General features: G+C 42.5%; 2 protein-coding genes across 6 annotated transcripts in view; one reads left to right on the top strand and one right to left on the bottom strand.

Moving 5' to 3' along the window:
• Positions 1-4,754, top strand: part of actr10 (actin related protein 10) — a 60,336-nt gene extending 55,582 nt beyond the window's left edge. Inside the window, exons 12-13 of the mRNA XM_072489414.1 lie at positions 2,864-3,065; positions 4,163-4,754. Of these exons, the coding sequence (XP_072345515.1) occupies positions 2,864-3,065; positions 4,163-4,344 (384 nt within the window). The 3' untranslated portion in view covers positions 4,345-4,754. The remainder of the gene's footprint in view (positions 1-2,863; positions 3,066-4,162) is intronic.
• Positions 4,755-4,797: 43 nt separating this feature from the next.
• Positions 4,798-22,120, bottom strand: part of LOC140399896 (uncharacterized) — a 141,843-nt gene continuing 124,520 nt past the window's right edge. For 3 of the 5 annotated variants that reach the window (XM_072489384.1, XM_072489403.1, XM_072489378.1), the window contains 3 exons: positions 16,036-16,151; positions 13,028-13,152; positions 4,798-5,002 (listed from right to left, as the gene is read on the bottom strand). In XM_072489384.1, the coding sequence (XP_072345485.1) occupies positions 4,990-5,002; positions 13,028-13,152; positions 16,036-16,151 (254 nt within the window). In that variant the 3' untranslated portion in view covers positions 4,798-4,989. Of the gene's footprint in view, positions 5,003-12,112; positions 13,153-16,035; positions 16,152-22,120 lie in introns of those variants that run through there. The other 2 variants (XR_011937920.1, XM_072489395.1) reach the window with 2 other exon arrangements.

Raw genomic sequence — 22,120 nt, 5'->3', positions numbered from 1 at the left:
TTATTTTTGAAGCGCAATCACTGTTAAGAGCTTCGGGATTCCCTGGCGACATCAAAAATACTATACAAAAGTAAGTTATTTCTTGTGCAAGCATTAATATGTGGAAATGCAGCAAGATACGGGGTAGAGGTTTGATATTTTTCCACTTACTGCAGGCTTAGTTGTACTGAGTGAGGGGAAGCCAGGCAGTTGCTTGTGGAGCATGGGGAGAACAAGAACACACAAACATACAAATCTGAAGCTGGATTAGAACGTTTGGCCCTTTGAGCTTGCTCCACCATTCCATTAGATCGTAGTTGATCTGACTGTGGCCTCAATTCCACTTTCCTGCCTACCCCTGATACCCTTTGTCTCCCTTGGTTAGTCAAAAATCTATCAAACTCTGCCTTAAAAATACTAAGTGACCCTTTCTCCAGTGCTCTCTGGAGAAGAGAGTTCCACAGACTCCAGACCATCTTTGTTTTTAATGGGAGACTGCTTTTTTTTTTAAGACTGCATCCCCTAGTTCTAGTCTCTTCCACAAGGGGAAATATCCTTTCAGCATCTATCATGTCAAATCCCTCAGTATCTTGTATGTTTTAATAAGGTCACCTCTCAGTCTTCTAAACTTTATTAATAGAGGCCCAGCCTGTTCAACCTTTTCTCATAAGATAAACATAACATCCCCCCACCACCACCACAGTCCCAGGAATCAGTTGAGTAAAACAATCTCTGAACTGCTTCTAAAGAAATTCTGTCCTTTCTTAAATAAGGAGGCCAAAAATGTACACTACTGTAGATGTGGTCTCATGAAATGGGACGGCATGGTGGCACAGTGGTTAGCACTGTTGCCTCACAGTGCCAGGAACCTGGGTTCAGTTCTAGCCTTGGGTTACTGTCTGTGTGGAGTTTGTACGTTCACCCCGTGTCTGCGTGGGTTTCCTCTGGGTGCTCCGGTTTCCTCCCACAGTCCAAAGATGTGCAGGTTAGGTGGATTGACCATGATAAATTGCCCCTTAGTGTCCAGGGATGTGCAGGTTAGGTTATGGGCATAAGAGGAGTGCACATGGGTAGTGTTCTTTTGAAGGGTCAGTGCAGACTCAATTTATCGAATAGCTTTCCTCTGCACTGTAGAGATTCTATGATACCCTGTACAACTGTAACAAAACATCACTTCTTTTATATTCCATTTCCCTTGTAATAAATGAAAACATTCCATTTGTCTTCCTAATCACTTCCTGTATCTGTATACAAACGTGTAGTGATTCATGTACCAGGGCATCCAGATATCCCTCTGTATTTCAAAGTTCTGCAATCTCTTGCTATTTAACTGCTTTCCCACCTATCTTTGTGTCAGTCATCAGCAAATTTAGAAAACATATGTTCAGTCCCATCATCCAAGTCATTGATCTAGGTTGTAAGTAGCTGAGGCCCCTGCACTGATCCCTGTGGCACTCCACTCCTTACATTTTGCCAACCTGAAAATTACTGATTTATACCTACTCTGTTCCTTGCAGTTAACTAATCCTCTATCCATGCTCTGTATCTGGTTTCCATAAAGCATTTGACAAAATGCCATATCAAAGATTACTGCACAAAATAAGAGCTCAAGGTGTAGGGGATGAACTTTAGCCAGTCCTGGCGTCGCACATTCAGAATGGCCTTTATTTAAGTTTAAAACACTGGTCTTTGACGCACTGTTCCCTCCTTCAATATGAATATGAAATTCACTTTTAATGATCACTGCTACCTAAGGGTGTTTTACTATGAAGTAATAAATTAATCGTGTCATGTTGTACATTATTAGATCTAGAATAGCACCTCTTTGCTTGCGTCTAGAATGTACTGCTCTAAGAAACTGGCCAGAAACCACTCTTGAGCTCACCTTCCAGGTTATCTTTGCCAATTTCATTTCACTCACAATTATCATTGTACCTTTCTCACAAATCCCCATTATTTCTCCCTGAATACACCATCCTACATGTAGTTACTGTTAAGGGCCTATAAACCACTCCCTCAGCAGACTTCCTACCTTTACTATTTCTTCATCCAAACTGATACTACATTTTGATCTTTAGAACTAAAGTTATCTCTTTCTATTGTACTATTGTCATCTTTAATTACACCTCCATCTTTTCCTAGCTTCCTGGCCTTCAGAGATATGTACACTTGAATTTTCAGGTGTCAGCCTTTGTCATCTTGCAGCCGTAACTCTGTTACGACTGTCATCATACATATTTATTTCTGTTTTGTTGCAGAGACTGTGCATTCAGATACAAAGCCTTTAGTCTTTTTACTATTTTAGCCACTTCTAGTCTTACTTGCTGGCGCATTCTCAAGTTTGTCTATGTGGCATAATCAGTGCCACACTCTGATTATCATTTCCCTTATTACTACCTTTCTCTCTTATCTTGTCTTTGCTCTTCAAATTATCGCATCTTCACGAACTTGATCTCTCTCCCACGATTGAGTTTAAAGCCCTCTCGACCACCCTAGGTATATGACTTGCCAGAACATTGGGCCCAGTATATTCCTTCGACAGGGCTAGGAAAGAAGTTCTGCTTGGAGTATGAGTAGCTGAGCGCTGAATTTAAAAAAGTAGAACCTCAAAGGTGATGATCTCTAGATTAATGATGTCCCCTCCGTGTACTTCACCGCCCAGCCCAGTGATGTCCACCCCGCATGCTGGGCACTGTTTAATGATGTCCAAGAGGACAAAAAGGTTTTGAAAGGAAAGTCTTCCTGAGTCACCTGACTATTTGTAGAAGTGATTCTGGCAGACTTGAATAGATCACTCATCACTCATGATGCATTGTTTGAGAGACATGGAAGGCGAGCAATGGTGCTTCTGTTTACTAAAGTAATTTGTAATGATTTTTGCTAGTGCCCTATTGACACAAGAAAACAGCTGGCAGAGAACCTTGTGATCATTGGTGGAATTGCTATGCTGCCTGGCTTTCTACATCGAATTATGGCTGAAATTCGGTATCTGGTGGAGAAACCAAAATATAAAGAAGTGTTGGCTGCCAAGACATTCAAAGTTCATACTCCACCTGCAAAGCCAAATACTGTGGCTTGGCTAGGAGGTAAGAATGTATTCTCTGTATCACCTATAAAGTCTTGTGTGTTTATGAACAGTTTTATTGTATTGAGAGAGAATTGATTAAGACTAATAGACAAGTGGCCAATGTGAAAATGCAGCACAGTAGGACATCTGTTCAATTTCCAGCATGTGGCCCTTTTTGCTCAACATGTTTTGACTCAGTATTGGTTATGTAAAGCAAGGTTCCTATTGGGAACTGAGCTTGCGAGCAAGTAGGTGTGACTTTGGAGTGCTGATGCAGCAAACATTTGCCCAGTGATTTTTGTTTTATCTCATTCTGCACTGAAATGGAATGTGATTTTAAAACTGAATTCCCTAGACTTTCCGTACAGATGAAGTACGTAAATTAGAAAACTTAAAATTTGCCAAGGGTGACAAACTGCAAAGATTACAAATCTATATATTCATCTTTCAATTATTTTAAATTGTGTAAAATCATGATGGGCTATTTAACCTATCATGGTTGTGTCAGCTCTTTGTAAGAGTTGCCCAATTTAGTCCCACACCCCAGTTTTTCTTAATCCTGCAAATTCTCTTTATATACTAGTTGCCTTTTTAAAGTTCCTATGGAATCTGTAGTAGGTACATCAAAATAGTATGTCCCAGATCCTCATAACACACTGTGCCACGGTGCCGTGAAGGGGCAGTCTTGAAAGCGACGGGAGGAGATTCAGTGGGGACAGCCCTTGCAACCACAAGATGTCCTTCCTCATTGAGGCGGCACGGTAGCACAGTGATTATCACTGTTGTTTCACAGCTCCAGGGTCCCAGGTTCGATTCCAGGCTTGGGTCACTGTCTGTGGAATCTGCACGTTCTCCCCGTGTCTGCGTGGGTTTCCTCCGGGTGTTCTGGTTTCCTCCCACAGTACAAAGATGTGCAGGTTAGGTGGATTGGCCATTCTAAATTGCCCTTCGTATCCAAAAAAGATTAGGTTGGGTTACAGATATAGGGTAAAAGTGTGGGCTTAAATGTGCTAGGGGGTTGGAAAAGTATCATGGAAGAGCAGTGAGATCGAGAGTATGCAATATTTCTGTTTGTTGTTATTTATTACTAAAAGTGTTACATTTACTTGCTTTTAGGAGCCATTTTTGGTGCTCTGCAGGACATTTTGGGTAGTCGTTCAGTCTCCAAAGAATATTATAGCCAGACAGGTCGTATTCCTGATTGGTGCTGCCTGAGTAACCCACCTCTGGAAATGATGTATGAAACTAGTAAAGCACCGCCTCCATTGATGAAAAGAGCATATTCCACTGAGAAGTAGAGATAACATTAATGTTCTGAGACAACCGACTTTAGAAGTAACAAACTGTCAAGCAAGTATTTGTCAGCTCCTTTTTTAAGTTATGTTGCTCAAATTTTCTGTACACTCTGTTATCACTATCAAGACTATTTGAATACTTGTTAGAGAAATGGTGATGTGTATTCTCAAAGCTCTTAACTTCAATGTTGCATGTTTTCCATTAAGTATTTTAAGGTCTGAACTCTGAAAGCTGATGTAAAGGTATGGCATTAAATTCTTACTATAAGTGTGGCTGGAAATGAATTTTTTCAGCAGATAGTATAGTCCGTTCTGAAGATTTGTAATTGCAAATGTTTGACTAGAAATGGATCCTGGTGCACAAGTGTATACTTTTGGTACAAAGTTTACAATAATAAAATTTCTTGAAGCCACATTGTGTTTTTAAACATAGCAAACTTACACTATATTGTTGTTAATTTGCCTTTGGCTAAAAAACATTTATTGTGTGGAATACCAATGCTATTTTGAAATAAATACATTTTAAACTGATTCCTTAGCGGAGATGGTGGCATAGTGGTAATGTCATTGGGCCAATAATCCAGAGGTTCAGCAGAATGCAGCGAGGACGGGTTCTATTCCCACCATGGCACGTGATGGCATTTAAATTCAATTAATACACCTGGAATTAAAAGCATTTAACTTTGATTAATACACACCTGGAATTAAATGCATTTAAATTCAATTAATATACCTGAAATTAAAAGCTAGTCTCAGTCATGATTGTCGTAAAAAGCCATCTGTATCACTATATCGTTTAGGGAAGGAAATCTGTTTACATTGCCTGGTCTGGCCTACATATGACACCAGTCCCACATCAATGTGGTGGTCTCTTAAATGGCCTAGCAAGCCTTTCATTTCAATCAAACTGCTACAGAAATGTCAATAAGGAATGAAACCAGCTAAATCAACCCAGGCACCGGAAACTACAACAGTACAACCAGGCCTGTTGACCTTGCAATGTCCTCCTTAGTAACATCTGGGTGCTTGTGCCAAAATTTGGAGAGTTGTTCCACAGTCTGGGAGATTAACAGCCTGACATGGTCTTACTCACAGAATCGTAGCTTACACTCACAGAATCATAGCTTACAGACAATGTGTCAGACTCCACCATTACAATCCTTGGGTATGTTCTGTCCCACTGGCAGGACAACCCACGTGATTTGGTGGCACCGTGATATACAGTTGGGAGGGAATTTACCAGGGAGTTGGTCAACATTGACTCTCAACCCCATGAGATTGTGTGGCATCAGGCCAAACATGGGAAGGGAAAACTCATGCTGATTATCACCTTACCACCCCCCCTGCAGCTAATGAATCAATACTCCTCCATGTTGAACACCACTTAACGGAAGTACTCAGGGTGGAAACAGCACAGAATATAGGCTGAGTGGGGACTTCAATGTCAATTACCAAGAGTGGCTTGGTAGCCTCAATATTAGCCAAGTCCTAAAGCACATGGAAGCGTAGCTTGGTAGCCTCAATATTAGCCAAGTCCTAAAGCACATGGAAGCTAGACTGGGTCTGTGACAGGTGGTGAGGGAACCAACAAGGGGAAAATCTACATGATCCGATTCTCACCAATCTACCTGTTGCAGCTGTATCTGTCCATGACCATTTTGGTAGGAGTCCACACAATCCTATGGAGACGAAGTCTCACCTTCACCCTCCAAAGTGTATGTGGCACTAACGGTAGCACTGTGGTTAGCACTGCTGCCTCACAGGCCAGGGACCCGGGTTCAATTCCAGCCTTTGGTGACTGTGTAGAGTCTACACGTTCTCCCGTGTCTGTGGCGGTTCACTCCGGGTGCTCCGGTTTCCTCCCACAGTCCACAAATGTGCAGGTTAGGTGGATTGGCCACTGTAAATTGCCCCTTAGTATTCAAAAGGTTGGCGGGAGGGGTCTCGGTGGGGTGCTCCTTTGGATAGTCGATGCAGACTTGATGGGCTGAATTGTCGCCTCCTGCACCGTAGGCTTTGATTCTATGCTGATTCTAATACTGCACTAAATGGGTTGGATTTTGAATAGATCTAGCAACTCAAAAACTAAGCATCCAATCAGTGCTGTGGACCATTAACAGCAGAATTTTATTCAACCAGAATCTGTAACCTCATGACCTGGCATAGCCCACACCAGGGGATTAACCTTGATTCAATGAAGAAAGCAGAGGATATGCCATGAGCAGCACCAGGCACACCTAAAACTGAGCTGTCAACCTGATGAAGCTACAACACAGGACTATTTTTCACATCAAACGGTGTATCAGCATTCAATAGCCAGAGCTATGTTATATCACAACCAACAGATCAGATCTAAGCTCTGCAGTCCTGCTACATCCAGTCGGGAATAATGGTGGACACTTAACTAATATGATGAAATGGTTACACAAATAGCCCATCAGGGCGGCACGGTGGTGCAGTGGTCAGCACCACTGCCTCACAGCACCAAGAACCCGGGTTCGATTCCGACCCGGGTCACTGTCCCTGTGGAGTTTGCCCGTGTCTATGTGGATCTCACTCCCACAACCCAAAGATGTGCAGGGTAGGTGGATTGGCCATGCTAAATTGCCCGTTAATTGAAAAAAAAAGAATTGGGTACTCTTAAATTTATTTTTTAAAAGGCAGCATTAAAAGTGTGGCATCAAGGAGCCTAACGACACAAGTCAATGGGAATCAAGGGAAAACTCTCTACTGGTTAGAATCATACCTAGCACAAAGGAAGATGATTGTGGTTGTCGGAAGGCAATCATTTCAGTCCTGGGACACTGCTGCACGAGTTCCTCAGGGTAATGTCCTGGGTTCTAACTATCAAAACTGCTTAACCAATGACTTTCCCTCCAACTCAAGATCAGAAATAGGAATATTTGCTGATGATTGCACAGTGCTCAGCACTATTCGCGACTCCTCGTGAAGAAATCCAAATCCATATGCAACAAAACCTGGATAACATTCCGGCTTAGGCTGGTAAATGGTAAGTAACATTCCTGCCAAATGATGACCATGTCCCCTTGACATTCAATGGTCTTTCCATCGCTGAATCCACCTCTATCAAGATCCTTGGGCTTACCTGGGACTTCTACAATGGGTAACTCAACTCCTCACTCCCTAAAGCCTGTCCACCATCAACAAGACACAAGTCAGGAGTTTGATGGAATACTTTCCAATTTCTTGGATGTATGCAGCTCCAACACCACAAGAAGCTGGACCATCCAAGACAAAGCAGCCTGATTGACTGGCAGTCCAACCACCACCGTAAGAATTCACTCCCTCCATTACTAACGCACTGTGGCAGCAGTGTGTACCATCTACAAAATATATTGCAAAAACTCATGGATAAAAGCAAATTACTGCGGATGCTGGAATCTGAAACCAAAGAGAAAATGCTGGAAAATCTCAGCAGATCTGGCAGCATATGTAGGGAGAGAAAAGAGCTAATGTTTCCAGTCCAGATGACCCTTTGTCAAAGCTCTGACCATCGACAAAGGGTCACCTGGACTCGAAACGTTAGCTCTTTTCTCTCCCTATAGATGCTGCCCGGCCTGCTGAGATTTTCCAGCATTTCCTCTTTTGGTTGCAAAAACTCATAATCCTTCAACACTTTCCAACCTATGCCCTCAAAAGAACAAGTGCAGCAGGTACTGACATAAACCCACCACTTACTAATTTGCATATTGCCTTAAAGTGCTATAATTGACATCTGCACCTGGATGACTGTTGTGTGCAGTCTTCACTTTTCCTTGTTTCTCGAGAAATTTCTCCTGTATCTCAGCAGAACTGAGCAAGGTGATGGCTTGGCAAAGTTGTCGTAACCTGCCCTTCTGAACATGATTTCCACTGGTGGTGGATTTACACTGGTGGTGGTAAGCCTATGTCTAAGTGTGTTACCTTTAAGTGCAGCATGGCAATATGGGGATCTTGTTTTGTCTCCCTGAGCTTCATGATCAGTGCGTTAAATATGCGAACCATTCACACATCAAGAATGTTGGATCTGGAATAGTGTGGCAAGACTGTCACACTGTTTATGTCCCAATTAACACAGATCTTTAAAAGGTCTGCAAGTATATTGTGCCCATTGTCCAATATGATTCCTTCAGGTGTACTGAACAAACTGAATATTGCACTCTGTGTCTCCAACAGATGCACTTGAAGTACCCTTCAATTGTCTGATGATTGGAAAAGTGATTGGTGAATTGGAGAAAGCCATTGCCATGGAAATGAATAAATCTGTTGGAATTTTAGACCAAGGGCGCAATAGAATCTTGTGAATGCAGAGATTCTTTAGGTTAATACAGTTAGTGATTGGCCCGTTTCACACATCTTTTCTACTTTCTTGGTATAATTGTTGATCTAAGGCCAATACACAGTTTCCCTTGCCAGATGCATATATGTCCATATGTCCCTGGTGTAACTGTGACAATATGTCTTGGTGAAGAGCTTCAGGTGCATGCATCTGTTTTCCTTTGAAAATGATGCCTCCTTGAAATACCTAGTGTGTCACTGTCAAGTAAAAACATCTGATGGTGTTTGGCACTTCTCGTATCGTATCAGGCCAACCTTCTACAATAATTACATAATGCCTTCAGTTGTGGATCATTTGCTGTTTCTTCCTGAAATTGGTTGTGTTTGTGTTGTCCAAAACTCATCAGATTGACATCGAGTACATCTTCTACTTTGATGTCTATGCCCTTTACTCGTAGGTCTAGCAAAACATCCACAGTTTTTTTCAATTTGGTAACAGGCTCAGTGTGTCAGAAGTAGCCATTTTGCTACCCAGTTTGTAACAGACGTCGCAATCTTACAAGTTTATTTTTTTAAATCAGAAATTGTTGCGGTCTGGATGGTGCACGCCTAAGTGCCTTGCACATAATTATTCCCAATGGTTTGTGGTCAATTTTCATTTTGAATCATTTACTGAATAGGAATGTGTGGAATCTTGCAATACTGAATACCAGAGCAAGTGCCTGATGCTCTATGTTCGAATGAATGGATTGTGCTTGCGATAGACCTTTGGAGCCAAATATAATTGGTTTGCCATCTTGCATATTGTACCTTCCTAGTCCTTTCTGAGATGTATCTACCTCTTAAGATCATCTATTTTCTTGGGTCGTAGTATTGTAGACCACATCTCTTCTGACAATACACATTCAAATGACTCAAACACATGCTGATGGACCTCCTGCCATTGATATTCTTCTCTCAGAGTTTTGTTCACACGCTGAGGACCCAGGTTCGATCCGGCCTCCGGTCATTGTGTGGAGTTTGCACATTCTCGCCGTGTCTGGGTCTCACCCCACAACCCAAAGATGTGCAGGCTCGGTGGATTGGCCACGCTAAATTGCCCCTTAATAGTAAAACAAAAGAATTGGGTACTTTTAATTTTTTTTTAATGTTTTCTTTTTGAAGAAAACATTAAAAAAAAAAAAAAAATTTAAAGTACCCAATTCTTTTTTTAACTGAAAAATTGGGTAAGTACGGCACTAGGAAGTTGAAAAATTTGAGTCATCTCTACATGTCCACTTTGCACTGCAGAGTAGGCGTGTGTCCTCCATCTTTGAGTTTGCTTGGATCAGGATGAATCGCAGAATTTGAGTAAATAGAGCTGAAGGTTACCTGACCTACATTCGCCTGGAATTTCTTTCTGGTAAAGATGAATCCTTCGTGATGAGCTGCTGCCACCAATCAGTGTAGATTTTGGTCATGATCTTCTTTGGTTTAGTTCATCACAATGTCAAGCTTTATATCCTGGATAAGTGCTCATTTGCATATTCCCGTAACATGCTATCACAACACTACCTGCTCACCACATTCACATTCACTATCACAGCAAAAAGCTACATTAAATGTATCAAAGCTGCTCAAGTGACAGTAAATGAGGACTTACCAAAATAAAGCAGCTCCTCCTGCCACTCCTGCACTACAAGGAGAGACTCTGAGAACAGGTATACTTCACATTTCTGAAGAGGCCCAGTCAAGATGTCTGGGCCAGAATACGGAGCTCCAACTTAGAGCAAAAAAAAAGGAACGGATTGGAAATAGGGTGATTGCACCCCTAGGAAGATTCAGCCCATTAATTCTGATAAAGACCTGGCAGAGCAGGCGGTTTCCAAAGGAAATTCACTTCCCATAAATTATTAACTCGTGGAAGTATATTTGGGGGTGATTTCCACAGAAGGTACTGTGACTTACTGGGAGAATTCCTGAGTAAATTACCAGTGTGTTTTAGTACATAATAACCTTCATGACCACATTAGAAGTTCCCAAGCTTTTTTGTTGATTTGTTCTTAATCATGGAGCCTTATACTGCGACTCTATCTGCTGTGTCAAGACTAGCACCGGGTCCTTCAACAGCATCCCAGGAATATATCACGGCTGCATGCTCTCCCTAATTCTTTCCTCTTGGTCACCAGTTTAATCATGAGGCAGATAATGGTGGGTAGACTTTGGCATCCCATGGTAACACCACCAGTGACAGACCTGGATTTTGCAGATACCAACTCATTGCTGGTTAAAGAATCCTGCGCGTACTCCAAGACATAACCACCAGCCTCGAGAGTAGTAACGCCAAGGTTGATCTACGCATCAGCTGTGAGAAGACTTAAGATAATGATGACTGGATGGCAACAAGACCCTTCCATCACTATCGGGCAACAGATCATTGAGGACATTGACCCCTTTCCCTCCCAAGAAAGCAACATCCTCAGGGAGGGTAATCTAGAAATTGATGTCCACACAAGAATCAGCAAAGCAGCATCAGTTTTCCAGTGGCTCCACAAGGTATGGGCATCTAACATTATCAACACGGCCATGAAGCTGTGACTCGATATGTCCATAGTAATACCAACCATAATCTGTGCCAGTGGGACATGGAAAAGAACAGCAAAGGTGTCACATAAATTAGATGTTGTTCAGCAGCGGTGACTGTAAGGTCCTGGACATCGCATGGAAAGACCAATGAAGAGGTGGAACAGAGGATTGTTCAGAGCTGCCTATGGGACATTATAATGGAGAGACGACTGAGGCTAGCAGGGCACAAATTTCACCTCCCAGGGCGCACGGTGGTTGGCACTGCTGCCTACGGCGCTGAGGACCTGGGTCCGATCCCGGCTCTGGGTCACTGTCTGTGTGGAGTTTGCACATTCTCCCTGTGTCTGCGTGGATCTCACCCCCACAACCCAAAGATGTGCAGGGTAGGTGGATTGGCCATGCTAAATTGCCCCTTAATTGGAAAAAAAATAATTGGGTACTCTAAATTTAAAAAAATCTATATTTCACGTCCCAGAAGTATGTCCTGCTAAAGTGGCAGTAGAACAGACACCACCAGATGGAAGAAGATGGAGCCAGCCAAAGAAAACCTGGTGAAGTACATTTAAGGAGGACTTCCAAGAGTGAGACACCACCTGTGCTAGAGTGAAAGTGATTGTGACAGACCAGGGCTAGTAGCGGAGTCTGCCCATTGTCCCACATGGGACTGGAGGAACTAAGTCAGGACATAAGTCGTAATCATAATTTGAGGGGAAAATTTGTCTTTTATTGGGATTGCCTTATCTTAAAGCCACGTTTGATAGGATTTTGAGAAAGTGAATTTATCTCTTTTTGACCCCATAGGCCTGACAAATTTTTGAAAAGTGCTTTGTTGAGTGACTTTTTGTCAATTTGCTTGATACTAGATTGTTTCAATACTGAGAAACAAGAACAGTTAAGAATTGATTAATGTGTAAAAAGTTTTATTTAAAAGTGTTGATCTCTACACTGTAGCAAATATCAGAATTCATATATGAACAATCCATATTGTAGAACCATGTGGAGGAATATTTTTAGCCAGAAGCTAGCTATGCAGAAAGCAGCAGAAAGAAAGCACAGACCAAGAAATTCCTTGTGTCTTGTCCCATTCAGCTGCTAGAAGTTGATGTGCATAAATGCAATTTCTGTTGAACTTCCATCAGTTACAGCAGCAGAGTAGAAGAAGCCCAAGGAGATTCCCAGAAATAGTAGCTTGCTTCAAATAGAAAGCAATTAAGAGAGTCTATATACATAAGAATAATTTTAACATACTTATTTTTGTAAGCATTCAGATAGAAAGCTTCTAAATTCAAAACTTGCATCTTCAGTTGTGCTAAGGGTGATTTATTGTACAGGTGCCGGAATGTGGCGACTAGGGGCTTTTCACAGTAACTTCATTTGAAGCCTACTTGTGACAATAAGCGATTTTCATTTCATTTCATTTCAAATGTGACAGCTAAATTGAGTTTTCATTGATTCTTACTGTTTTGGGCACAGTTCTAAGTAGCTTAGTACTTACCAAGCCAATCACACAAACTTGGCAGCGTTAGCTCAAAAAAACTAACTGATCTGGTTTTTCTTAGTACTGGTGCATCCAAATAGTTTGTCAGTTTATTTGAATTATATGTTCGTCTACGATATCAGAGGCTTCATCATCTAATTTTTGCTTCTTGAAAAATATCATGGATGTTATTACATAAACTCGATTTAGTATTCATGCTTATTTAATCACCAAATAATGAAATGAAAATCGCTAATCATGAATCACTTGACTTGAATAATGTGAAGTAAGTTTAATCTTTCCCTATTTTTCAAGATATAGAACAGTAACTGATATCTCTGTAGCTATATAACTGTGGTCATTTACCAATAGCTCAAAATTGTTAAAATTCCTGGTGATTCAGGAGAAGCTGTGATGACCTTTGTCTCATTAACCCAGATCTTGTGGAGCAGAGATGGATTTCTGTGGACTACATTGACCAGTTTCCCATTCTACAAAAGAAGTAAAAGCACAAAAAGACATAAATGTAGCAATAAATATTACCTTGTATATCATTATTCGGTTTGAATGTTCAGCAAAATTGACATTTAAGTTGATGAGCACAGCTCAATAATATATGTCCAATTCACCAGTCAAATATATTAATCAGGTGTATAGGAACTTGTAAAGGCTAAAATCTGAATTAAACATGACTGGAAAAAGAATGCGATTGATGAGTGGGACAGTTGGATTCACTGTGAGAAACATGATACAAATGTGAGAAAAAAGCTGCTGTAATGATTTACAAAGCATAGGAAAAGAGTTAATTCAAAAATGAACCTGCTGAGATTTTCTCTCCCTACAGGTGCTGCCAGACCTGCTGAGATTTTCCAGCATTTTTTCTTTCATTTCATTCAAAAAAGGGTTGTTCACCTGCTAATATGCATAGGGACCTAAAGACCAAATTGGTAGAGGGAATAGATTCACGCTATAAAGAAACAATTTGAGGTGGCACGGCACAGTGGTTAGCACTGCTGCCTCACGTGCCGAGGACCTGGGTTCAATCCCAGCCCTGGGTCACTGTCCGTGTGGAGTGTGCACATTCTCCCCGTATCTGCGTGGGTCTCACCCCCATGACCCAAAGACGTGCAGGGTAGGTGCATTGGCCACGCTAAATTGTCCCTCAATTGGAAAAAAATGAATTGGCTACTTTAAAATTTAAAAAGAATAAAGGATCAATTTGTGATTGAAATAAAAAGTTCTTTAGACAAAGCATAAAAACTACTTATAATGTATAGAATAAGTGAGGCAAAGACCTTGGAACCATATTATTAAACAACTGGTTCAGAAACACATTGCAATGGGAAGCAAATGCTTTGTAAGGTCTTTCTAAGTTAATGAACTAAAATGGAATGTAAGTCATCTGTAACTATTTTGTGAATTTGCTGAGGATGATTCTGTACATTATAGCTCACTGAGCTATAACTTAGAAGCATTCCGATTTCAAACAAGCTCTACCATATCATTCACTTATATAAGTCACACCTTGCATGAGACATTGTGGTAGTTAGATTATGATTTTTTTTTAAGTACTACAACATGAAACTTAGAAAACAGTGATAACACAAATTACGAAAACAATTCACTGGAGCTAAAGCACTTCGGAGTGCGTAAGAATGCAATAAGGCAAGATATAAATTGAAGTTATTTCCTATTATAATATCTTAAATCTTTGCGTTCATTTTTGCCTATATATTTTTAGGGTTATTGGTTCTTCATTTAAAGAAAAACATTGCAAATGTTGGAAATCTAAAATAAATAGGACTCCGATATAACCCTTCTTTGGAGCGGTAGAAATTGAAAGGTGATGGTCAACATTGAGTTCAACAACTTAAGACCATGAACTTTGCCCTTCATTTTGAATTTTTTTCCACACAACCCCCCAGTACCAATTTGTATCTTATTCTCATGTTTTTGCTTTCAGACAGCACTGACCCTTTTTTTTGCTATTAACACATTCTGCTGTTTTGTTTTCAGATAGTGTTGACTTTTATTCTGCTATTAACACCGGCTTGAGCCTTGAATACTATAATTGCCACTCCCCTTGTCTTGTGTTCATAACCTCTTTGACATTTAATCTCTCCAGCCCTTTAATCTATCCCTGACTTTCTATTTTGTTTCACCAGCCCCTCCCCCTTTTGCAAAAACATAAAACCCATCGCATTTCTACCTTTCTACATTTCCATGTTGGACTCAAAATGTTAACTCTGCTTCTCTTTCCATAGATGCTGCCAGACCTGCTATGCTTTTCCAGCATTTTCTGTTATTATTATTGACTCTTGATTGTCCTCTTTAGTTCTCTTAGAACCCACAACACTCCTGGTTGCTGAAGACAGTTCTCAGCCCTTCATTAATTCTACTCTGAAAATGGCTGCTATAGAGTGGTATCAGCTCAAGATGATTTCTCTACTAACGTTCCCTCGGTCTGTCAAGTCTTATAGATTTTCAAATTTGTCACTTAGCTCGATGGCACAGCTAGAGTGGTGACTTATCCATGTAAAACGTGAATCCACATGCTAACTCTCTGGTACCCCCATTTGAAGTTCATGTTGAATGTACATTATTTTTGAAATGTATAACAATGTAATTAATGGCAATCTTATTTCTGACTTTGTAGCACAGTGGTTAGCACTGTTGCTTCACAGCACCAGGGTCCCGGGTCGATTCCCTGATTGGGTCGCAATCTGTGCGAAGTCTGCACATTCGCCCGTGGGGTTTCCTCCCACTAGTCCTGTTAGGTGAATTGGACATTCCGATTTCTCCCACAGTGTACCCAAACAGGCGCCGGAGTGTAGCGACTCGGGGATTTTCACAGTAACTTCTTTGCAGTGTTAATGTTAGTCTACTTGTGACACTAATAAAGAATATTATTATTATTTATTTTCTGAGAAGATTTGTCATTAGTTTTGTTGTAGATAATCTTGTATTTATTTTTTAAAAATATATTTGTATCAGATTATCTTGATTAAAAAGGGTGTGTTTTAAAACATCTTGATTTTTCTTTTAGATTTAGAGTACCCAATTCTTTTTTTCCAATTATGGGGCAATTTAGTGTGGCCAATCCACATACGCTGCACATCTTTGGGTTGTAGGGGTGAGACCCACGCAAACATGGGGAGAATATGCAAGCTCCACACGGACAGTGACCTGGAGCCGGGATCGAACCTGGGTCCTCGGCGCAGTACTAACCATTGCGCCAGCATGCCGCCCTAAAACATTTTGATTTGATTGGTTTTAATTCAGCCAAGTAAAGTTCATGAACTGTGTTGATCATAATCAATTAAAATGTGTATAGTTATATGTGCATCATGTAATGTACCAAAACCTATATTTACCGCTACATCCCAGACCAAAATCTTCTTTCTGTCACCTCCACTGACGAGTCTATTTCCATACAGGTGTAGACACCTCACCACCCCAATGTGTTCTGTCATGGTAAAGAGACAATTTCCTGTGGAAAATCATTGATATTTCTTAGCGTACTTCACTCCCAATAGCACTAATGTAATATGCTATTTATTATCAATTCCCAAAAAACAATTTAAAATTTTTTTTAATATAAATTTAGAGTACCCAATTAATTTTTTCCAATTAAGGGGCAATTTAGTGTGGCCAATCCACCTTGCCTGCACATCTTTGGGTTGTGGGGGCGAAACCCACGCAAACACAGGGAGAATGTGCAAACTCCACACGGACAGTGACTCAGAGCCAGGGTCGAACCTCGGCGCCGTGAGGCATCAGGGCTAACCCACTGCGCCACCATGCTGCCCCTCAAAAAAACAATTTTGAACAGTTGTACATAACAATGATAATCTTTTATTGTCACAAGTATGAAGTTACTGTGAAAAGCCCCTAGTCGCCACATTCCGGCGCCAGTTCGGGTAAGCTGGTACAGGAATTGAACCCGCACTGCTGCCCTTGTTCTGCATTACAAACCAGCTGTCTAGCCCACTGAGCTAAACCAGCTTAACCACATTGATTCAAATACCAAGTGTGGTACACTCTTGAACATATGTGCCCAGTAAATGCTTTCCTTTTTGGTGGTGAGAGAGGGGGGGAAGGAAGAAGATGAAACTGGAGGATTGTACATTTTTTTGCTGGCATGGACTCGATTAGTTGAATAGCTTCCTTAATCTGCACTTGATAATACTTCATTTTTAAAGTTTTTGATTGTTTTCTATCATCTTTCTGGATCTCTGTCACACAAATATTCATGACAAAGACAGCAACCATGTAACTCCTTTAAGTTTACGTGAAAAACAATCATGCTTTTATCTCTGAACTCCAGGCTTTGCTTATACAGGAGGTCTTTGTTGTTCAGCATCCTACTTTTGCCCAATATGGTATCTGTATTTAGCATAACCCAAGACAATGTTTCCTCGTTTTGGCTGACCGAGAAATGTTTGATATTTGGGGATGGGAAGTCGGATGCTATGTTTTCCACTTGGGGAAGTCTTGCAGCTCTTTATAAACTATAGAAACAAAGCAAAGCGTTTTCCAATCTCCAAGCATTAGTGAACTGTTTTAGCAAAGATGCCATATTCGCTAACTGTCAAAATGCAAAATCCTGGCATTAGAATATACTCCCTCTGTGTGGCAGTCAATTGTGAACTCATTTGCATCACGTTTATATGCCAGACAACTATGTAGCAGTTCTGGAAAACCTACAAGCCAGGGGCGGAATTCTCCCAATTGGCCCATGGCAGGTTTGGTGGTAGGCTGACGTGGTGAATCTGGCAGGAGTCAAAAAAATCAGAAACACACTGGAGTAAAATCCCATTGCAATGCTCCCAATGGCAGGTCGCTCTTCCCGCTGTCAGGTGATGCAAATTCCATTTGCATTCATCTGCATCTCATGAATTGCAACTGGTGACCTGTGCAACATTCCACAGTCAGCAACACATTAATGCATTCAGGAGGTGACCAATGCCCTTTACACGAGGGCTTCTCATTATGTGAACTTTGCTGTGGATGCGGATAGCCAGACTCAGGGATTCTGGGGCTTTGCAGCTATCTCTGGGCTTCCTAGAGTTAAGGGAGCATAGACTGCACTCATGTGGCTACCTGGCAGCAGCCCTTGAGGTTCATCAGCCATGCAAACTTCCATTCCATCAATGTGCAGTTGCTGTGTGTCCACCAAAGGTACATCTGTGCGTTTGTACATGGTTCCCCGGGAATTGCCATGACTCCTACATCTTTCTGCTCCCAGATGCCTGGAACCTTCAAGGGACCAGAAAGCCTGCAGGGATAGTTTCTGGGGGATAAGGGCTACCCACTTAAACAGTGGTTCATGGCTCTGGTGCGTCACCCTCAGACTCGAACAGAGAAAAGGGACAATGCTGCCTACACCACCACATGCTCCCTCATAGGATAGTCCATTGTACTGCTGAAGATGTAATTCAGCTGCTGAGGGACGAGTTTGATATTGTAGGAAGCTGATGAGATCATGAGCCCTGGCAGAGCTGATGAGATCATTAAAAAAAAAATTTAGCGTACCTAATTATTATTTTTTCCAATGAAGGGGCAATTTGGCATGGCCAATTCACCTACCCTGCACTTCTGTTTGGGTTGTGGGGGTGAGACCCAAGCAGACACTGGATAATGTCCAAACTCCACATGGACAGTGACCCAGGGCCGGGATCGAACCTGGGACCTTGGCGCCGTGAGGCAGCAGTACTAGCCACTGAGCCACCGTACTGCCCTAAAGTCATTAATCTGTTTCCTGCACTGGATGGCACTTTGTGGGCATGTGACAGTCAGGCTGACCATCTGGGCAACAGCCTCATAGGCCGGGGCAGTAAGGTTGGTGTGCTTCTTTGTACTGTCCCTTGGGTAGAGCATATGCCGATGGGCCAACAATCCCCGAATAAGGGTCTTGCATTGAAAGCTGGTGCTGACTTCGTTTTGAGGTTGGTAGCCTTTTGCCTCTGGGTTACAGACATGTTGGAGGGTCTGGTGAAGACAAATGGGCTGCAGAGAGTGATCGGAGTGTGCTGGACTGATAAGTAAATATGACCTTCAAACCTGACCGCGAATTAGCTGCCAGACCACCAGGAGTGTCAGAGGCAAACGTACTTGTGCATGATTAATGAGATTCCGACTGCTGAATCTGGTGCAGGATCCCACTATTCTGGTCGGCAGGACATGTGTCGCCAGAGCCGCCCGCTACTGCACTTAGTCTCAAAATGAGATCTCAAAATGAGAGAATTCCACCTTAAGTATAATCTTATTACAAATAAAAATATGGGAACAGGTTTGATTCCGGCCTTGGGTCACTCCCATTGTGTGTTCAGGCTGGGGGGGTTTGGAGTTTGCTTCAGGGGCCTTGGAGATCGGGACATCATTTAAAAATGGCGTTCTGATCTCTTGATACACTGGGGAGTTCCAGTGATTAGAGCTCCCCGCTGTACAAAGCGGGGCTATGTATGGCCTCGGCCGCGTGTTCCCCACTGAGGCCCCTTATACAATGCATTTCGCGGCACTGCAAGGGCCGGGAACCATGCGGTTAAACGTGCTCGCTATGGGACTTTGTTCCCAATTAGTTGAATTGAACTCTTAGTATCCAAAGATTTGCAGGTTAGGTGTATTGGCCACGATCAATGCACGGGGTTACGGGGGTAGTGCAGAGGACTGGGCATTGGCAGAGTGCTCTTTCGAAATATCGGTGCAGACACGATGGGTTAAATAGCCTCCTCCATGTTCGGATTCTATCGATTCTAACTAATACCCATTGGGCTTTGATCACAGCGTGCATTACAGGATCTACCTGCTAGTGACCTTTGACACTGACCGCCCAAATCTGTGGGATTGAGGAAGTAACATAATTTACCTGTGCACTGCACATCTTAAGCATTTATCAAACAAAGAACAAAGAAATGTACAACACAGGAACAGGCCCTTCGGCCCTCCAAGCCCGTGCCGACCATACTGCCCGACTAAACTACAATCTTCTACACTTCCTGGGTCCGTATCCTTCTATTCCCATCCTATTCATATATTTGTCAAGATGCCCCTTAAATGTCCCTATCGTCCCTGCTTCCACTACCTCCTCCGGTAGCGAGTTCCAGGCACCCACTACCCTCTGCGTAAAAAACTTGCCTCGTACATCTACTCTAAACCTTGCCCCTCTCACCTTAAACCTATGCCCCCTAGTAATTGACCCCTCTACCCTGGGGAAAAGCCTCTGACTATCCACTCTGTCTATGCCCCTCATAATTTTGTATACCTCTATCAGGTCGCCCCTCAACCTCCTTCGTTCCAGTGAGAACAAACCGAGTTTATTCAATCGCTCCTCATAGCTTATGCCCTCCATACCAGGCAACATTCTGGTAAATCTCTTCTGCACCCTCTCTAAAGCCTCCACATCCTTCTGGTAGTGTGGCGACCAGAATTGAACACTATACTCCAAGTGTGGCCTAACTAAGGTTCTATACAGCTGCAACATGACTTGCCAATTCTTATACTCAATGCCCCGGCCAATGAAGGCAAGCATGCCGTATGCCTTCTTGACTACCTTCTCCACCTGTGTTGCCCCTTTCAATGACCTGTGGACCTGTACTCCTAGATCTCTTTGACTTTCAATACTCTTGAGGGTTCTACCATTCACTGTATATTCCCTACCTGCATTAGCCCTTCCAAAATGCATTACCTCACATTTGTCCGGATTAAACTCCATCTGCCATCTCTCCGCCCAAGTCTCCAGACAATCTAAATCCTGCTGTATCCTCAGACAGTCCTCATCGCTATCCGCAATTCCACCAACCTTTGTGTCGCCTGCAAACTTACTAATCAGACCAGTTACATTTTCCTCCAAATCATTTATATATACTACAAACAGCAAAGGTCCCAACACTGATCCCTGTGGAACACCACTGGTCACAGCCCTCCAATTAGAAAAGCATCCCTCCATTGCTACCCTCTGCCTTCTATGGCCTAGCCAGTTCTGTATCCACCTTGCCAGTTCACCCCTGATCCCGTGTGACTTCACCTTTTGTACTAGTCTACCATGAGGGACCTTGTCAAAGGCCTTACTGAAGTCCATATAGACAACATCTACTGCCCTACCTGCATCAATCATCTTAGTGACCTCCTCGAAAAACTCTATCAAGTTAGTGAGACACGACCTCCCCTTCACAAAACCGTGCTGCCTCTCACTAATACGTCCATTTGCTTCCAAATGGGAATAGATCCTGTCTCGAAGAATTCTCTCCAGTAATTTCCCTACCACTGAAGTAAGGCTCACCGGCCTGTAGTTCCCGGGATTATCCTTGCTACCCTTCTTAAACAGAGGAACAACATTGGCTATTCTCCAGTCCTCCGGGACATCCCCTGAAGACAGCGAGGATCCAAAGATTTCTGTCAAGGCCTCAGCAATTTCCTCTCCAGCCTCCTTCAGTATTCTGGGGTAGATCCCATCAGGCCCTGGGGACTTATCTACCTTAATATTTTTTAAGACACCCAACACCTCGTCTTTTTGGATCACAATGTGACCCAGGCTATCTACACCCCCTTCTCCAGACTCAACATCTACCAATTCCTTCTCTTTGGTGAATACTGATGCAAAGTATTCATTTAGTACCTCGCCCATTTCCTCTGGCTCCGCACATAGATTCCCTTGCCTATCCTTCAGTGGGCCAACCCTTTCCCTGGCTACCCTCTTGCTTTTTATGTACGTGTAAAAAGCCTTGGGATTTTCCTTAACCCTATTTGCCAATGACTTTTCATGACCCCTTCTAGCCCTCCTGACTCCTTGCTTAAGTTCCTTCCTACTTTCCTTATATGCCACACAGGCTTCGTCTGTTCCCAGCCTTTTAGCCCTGACAAATGCCTCCTTTTTCTTTTTGACGAGGCCTACAATATCACTCGTCATCCAAGGTTCCCGAAAATTGCCGTATTTATCTTTCTTCCTCACAGGAACATGCCTGTCCTGTATTCCTTTCAACTGACACTTGAAAGCCTCCCACATGTCAGATGTTGATTTGCCCTCAAACATCCGCCCCCAATCTATGTTCTTCAGTTCTCGCCTAATATTGTTATAATTAGCCTTCCCCCAATTTAGCACATTCATCCTCGGACCACTCTTATCCTTGTCCACCAGTACTTTAAAACTTACTAAATTGTGGTCACTGTTACCAAAATGCTCCCCTACTGAAACATCTACCACCTGGCCGGGCTCATTCCCCAATACCAGGTCCAGTACCGCCCCTTCCCTAGTTGGACTGTTTACATATTGTTTTAAGAAGCCCTCCTGGATGCTCCTTACAAACTCCGCCCCGTCTAAGCCCCTGGCACTAAGTGAGTCCCAGTCAATATTGGGGAAGTTGAAGTCTCCCATCACCACAACCCTGTTGTTTTTACTCTTTTCCAAAATCTGTCTACCTATCTGCTCCTCTATCTCCCGCTGGCTGTTGGGAGGCCTGT

The sequence above is a fragment of the Scyliorhinus torazame genome, chromosome 2 (genome assembly GCF_047496885.1).
Source record: "Scyliorhinus torazame isolate Kashiwa2021f chromosome 2, sScyTor2.1, whole genome shotgun sequence".
In the NCBI taxonomy this organism is placed as follows: domain Eukaryota; kingdom Metazoa; phylum Chordata; class Chondrichthyes; order Carcharhiniformes; family Scyliorhinidae; genus Scyliorhinus; species Scyliorhinus torazame.
The sequence above is the reverse complement of the archived record's forward strand: the minus strand, read 5'-3'. Positions and strand labels throughout refer to the sequence as shown.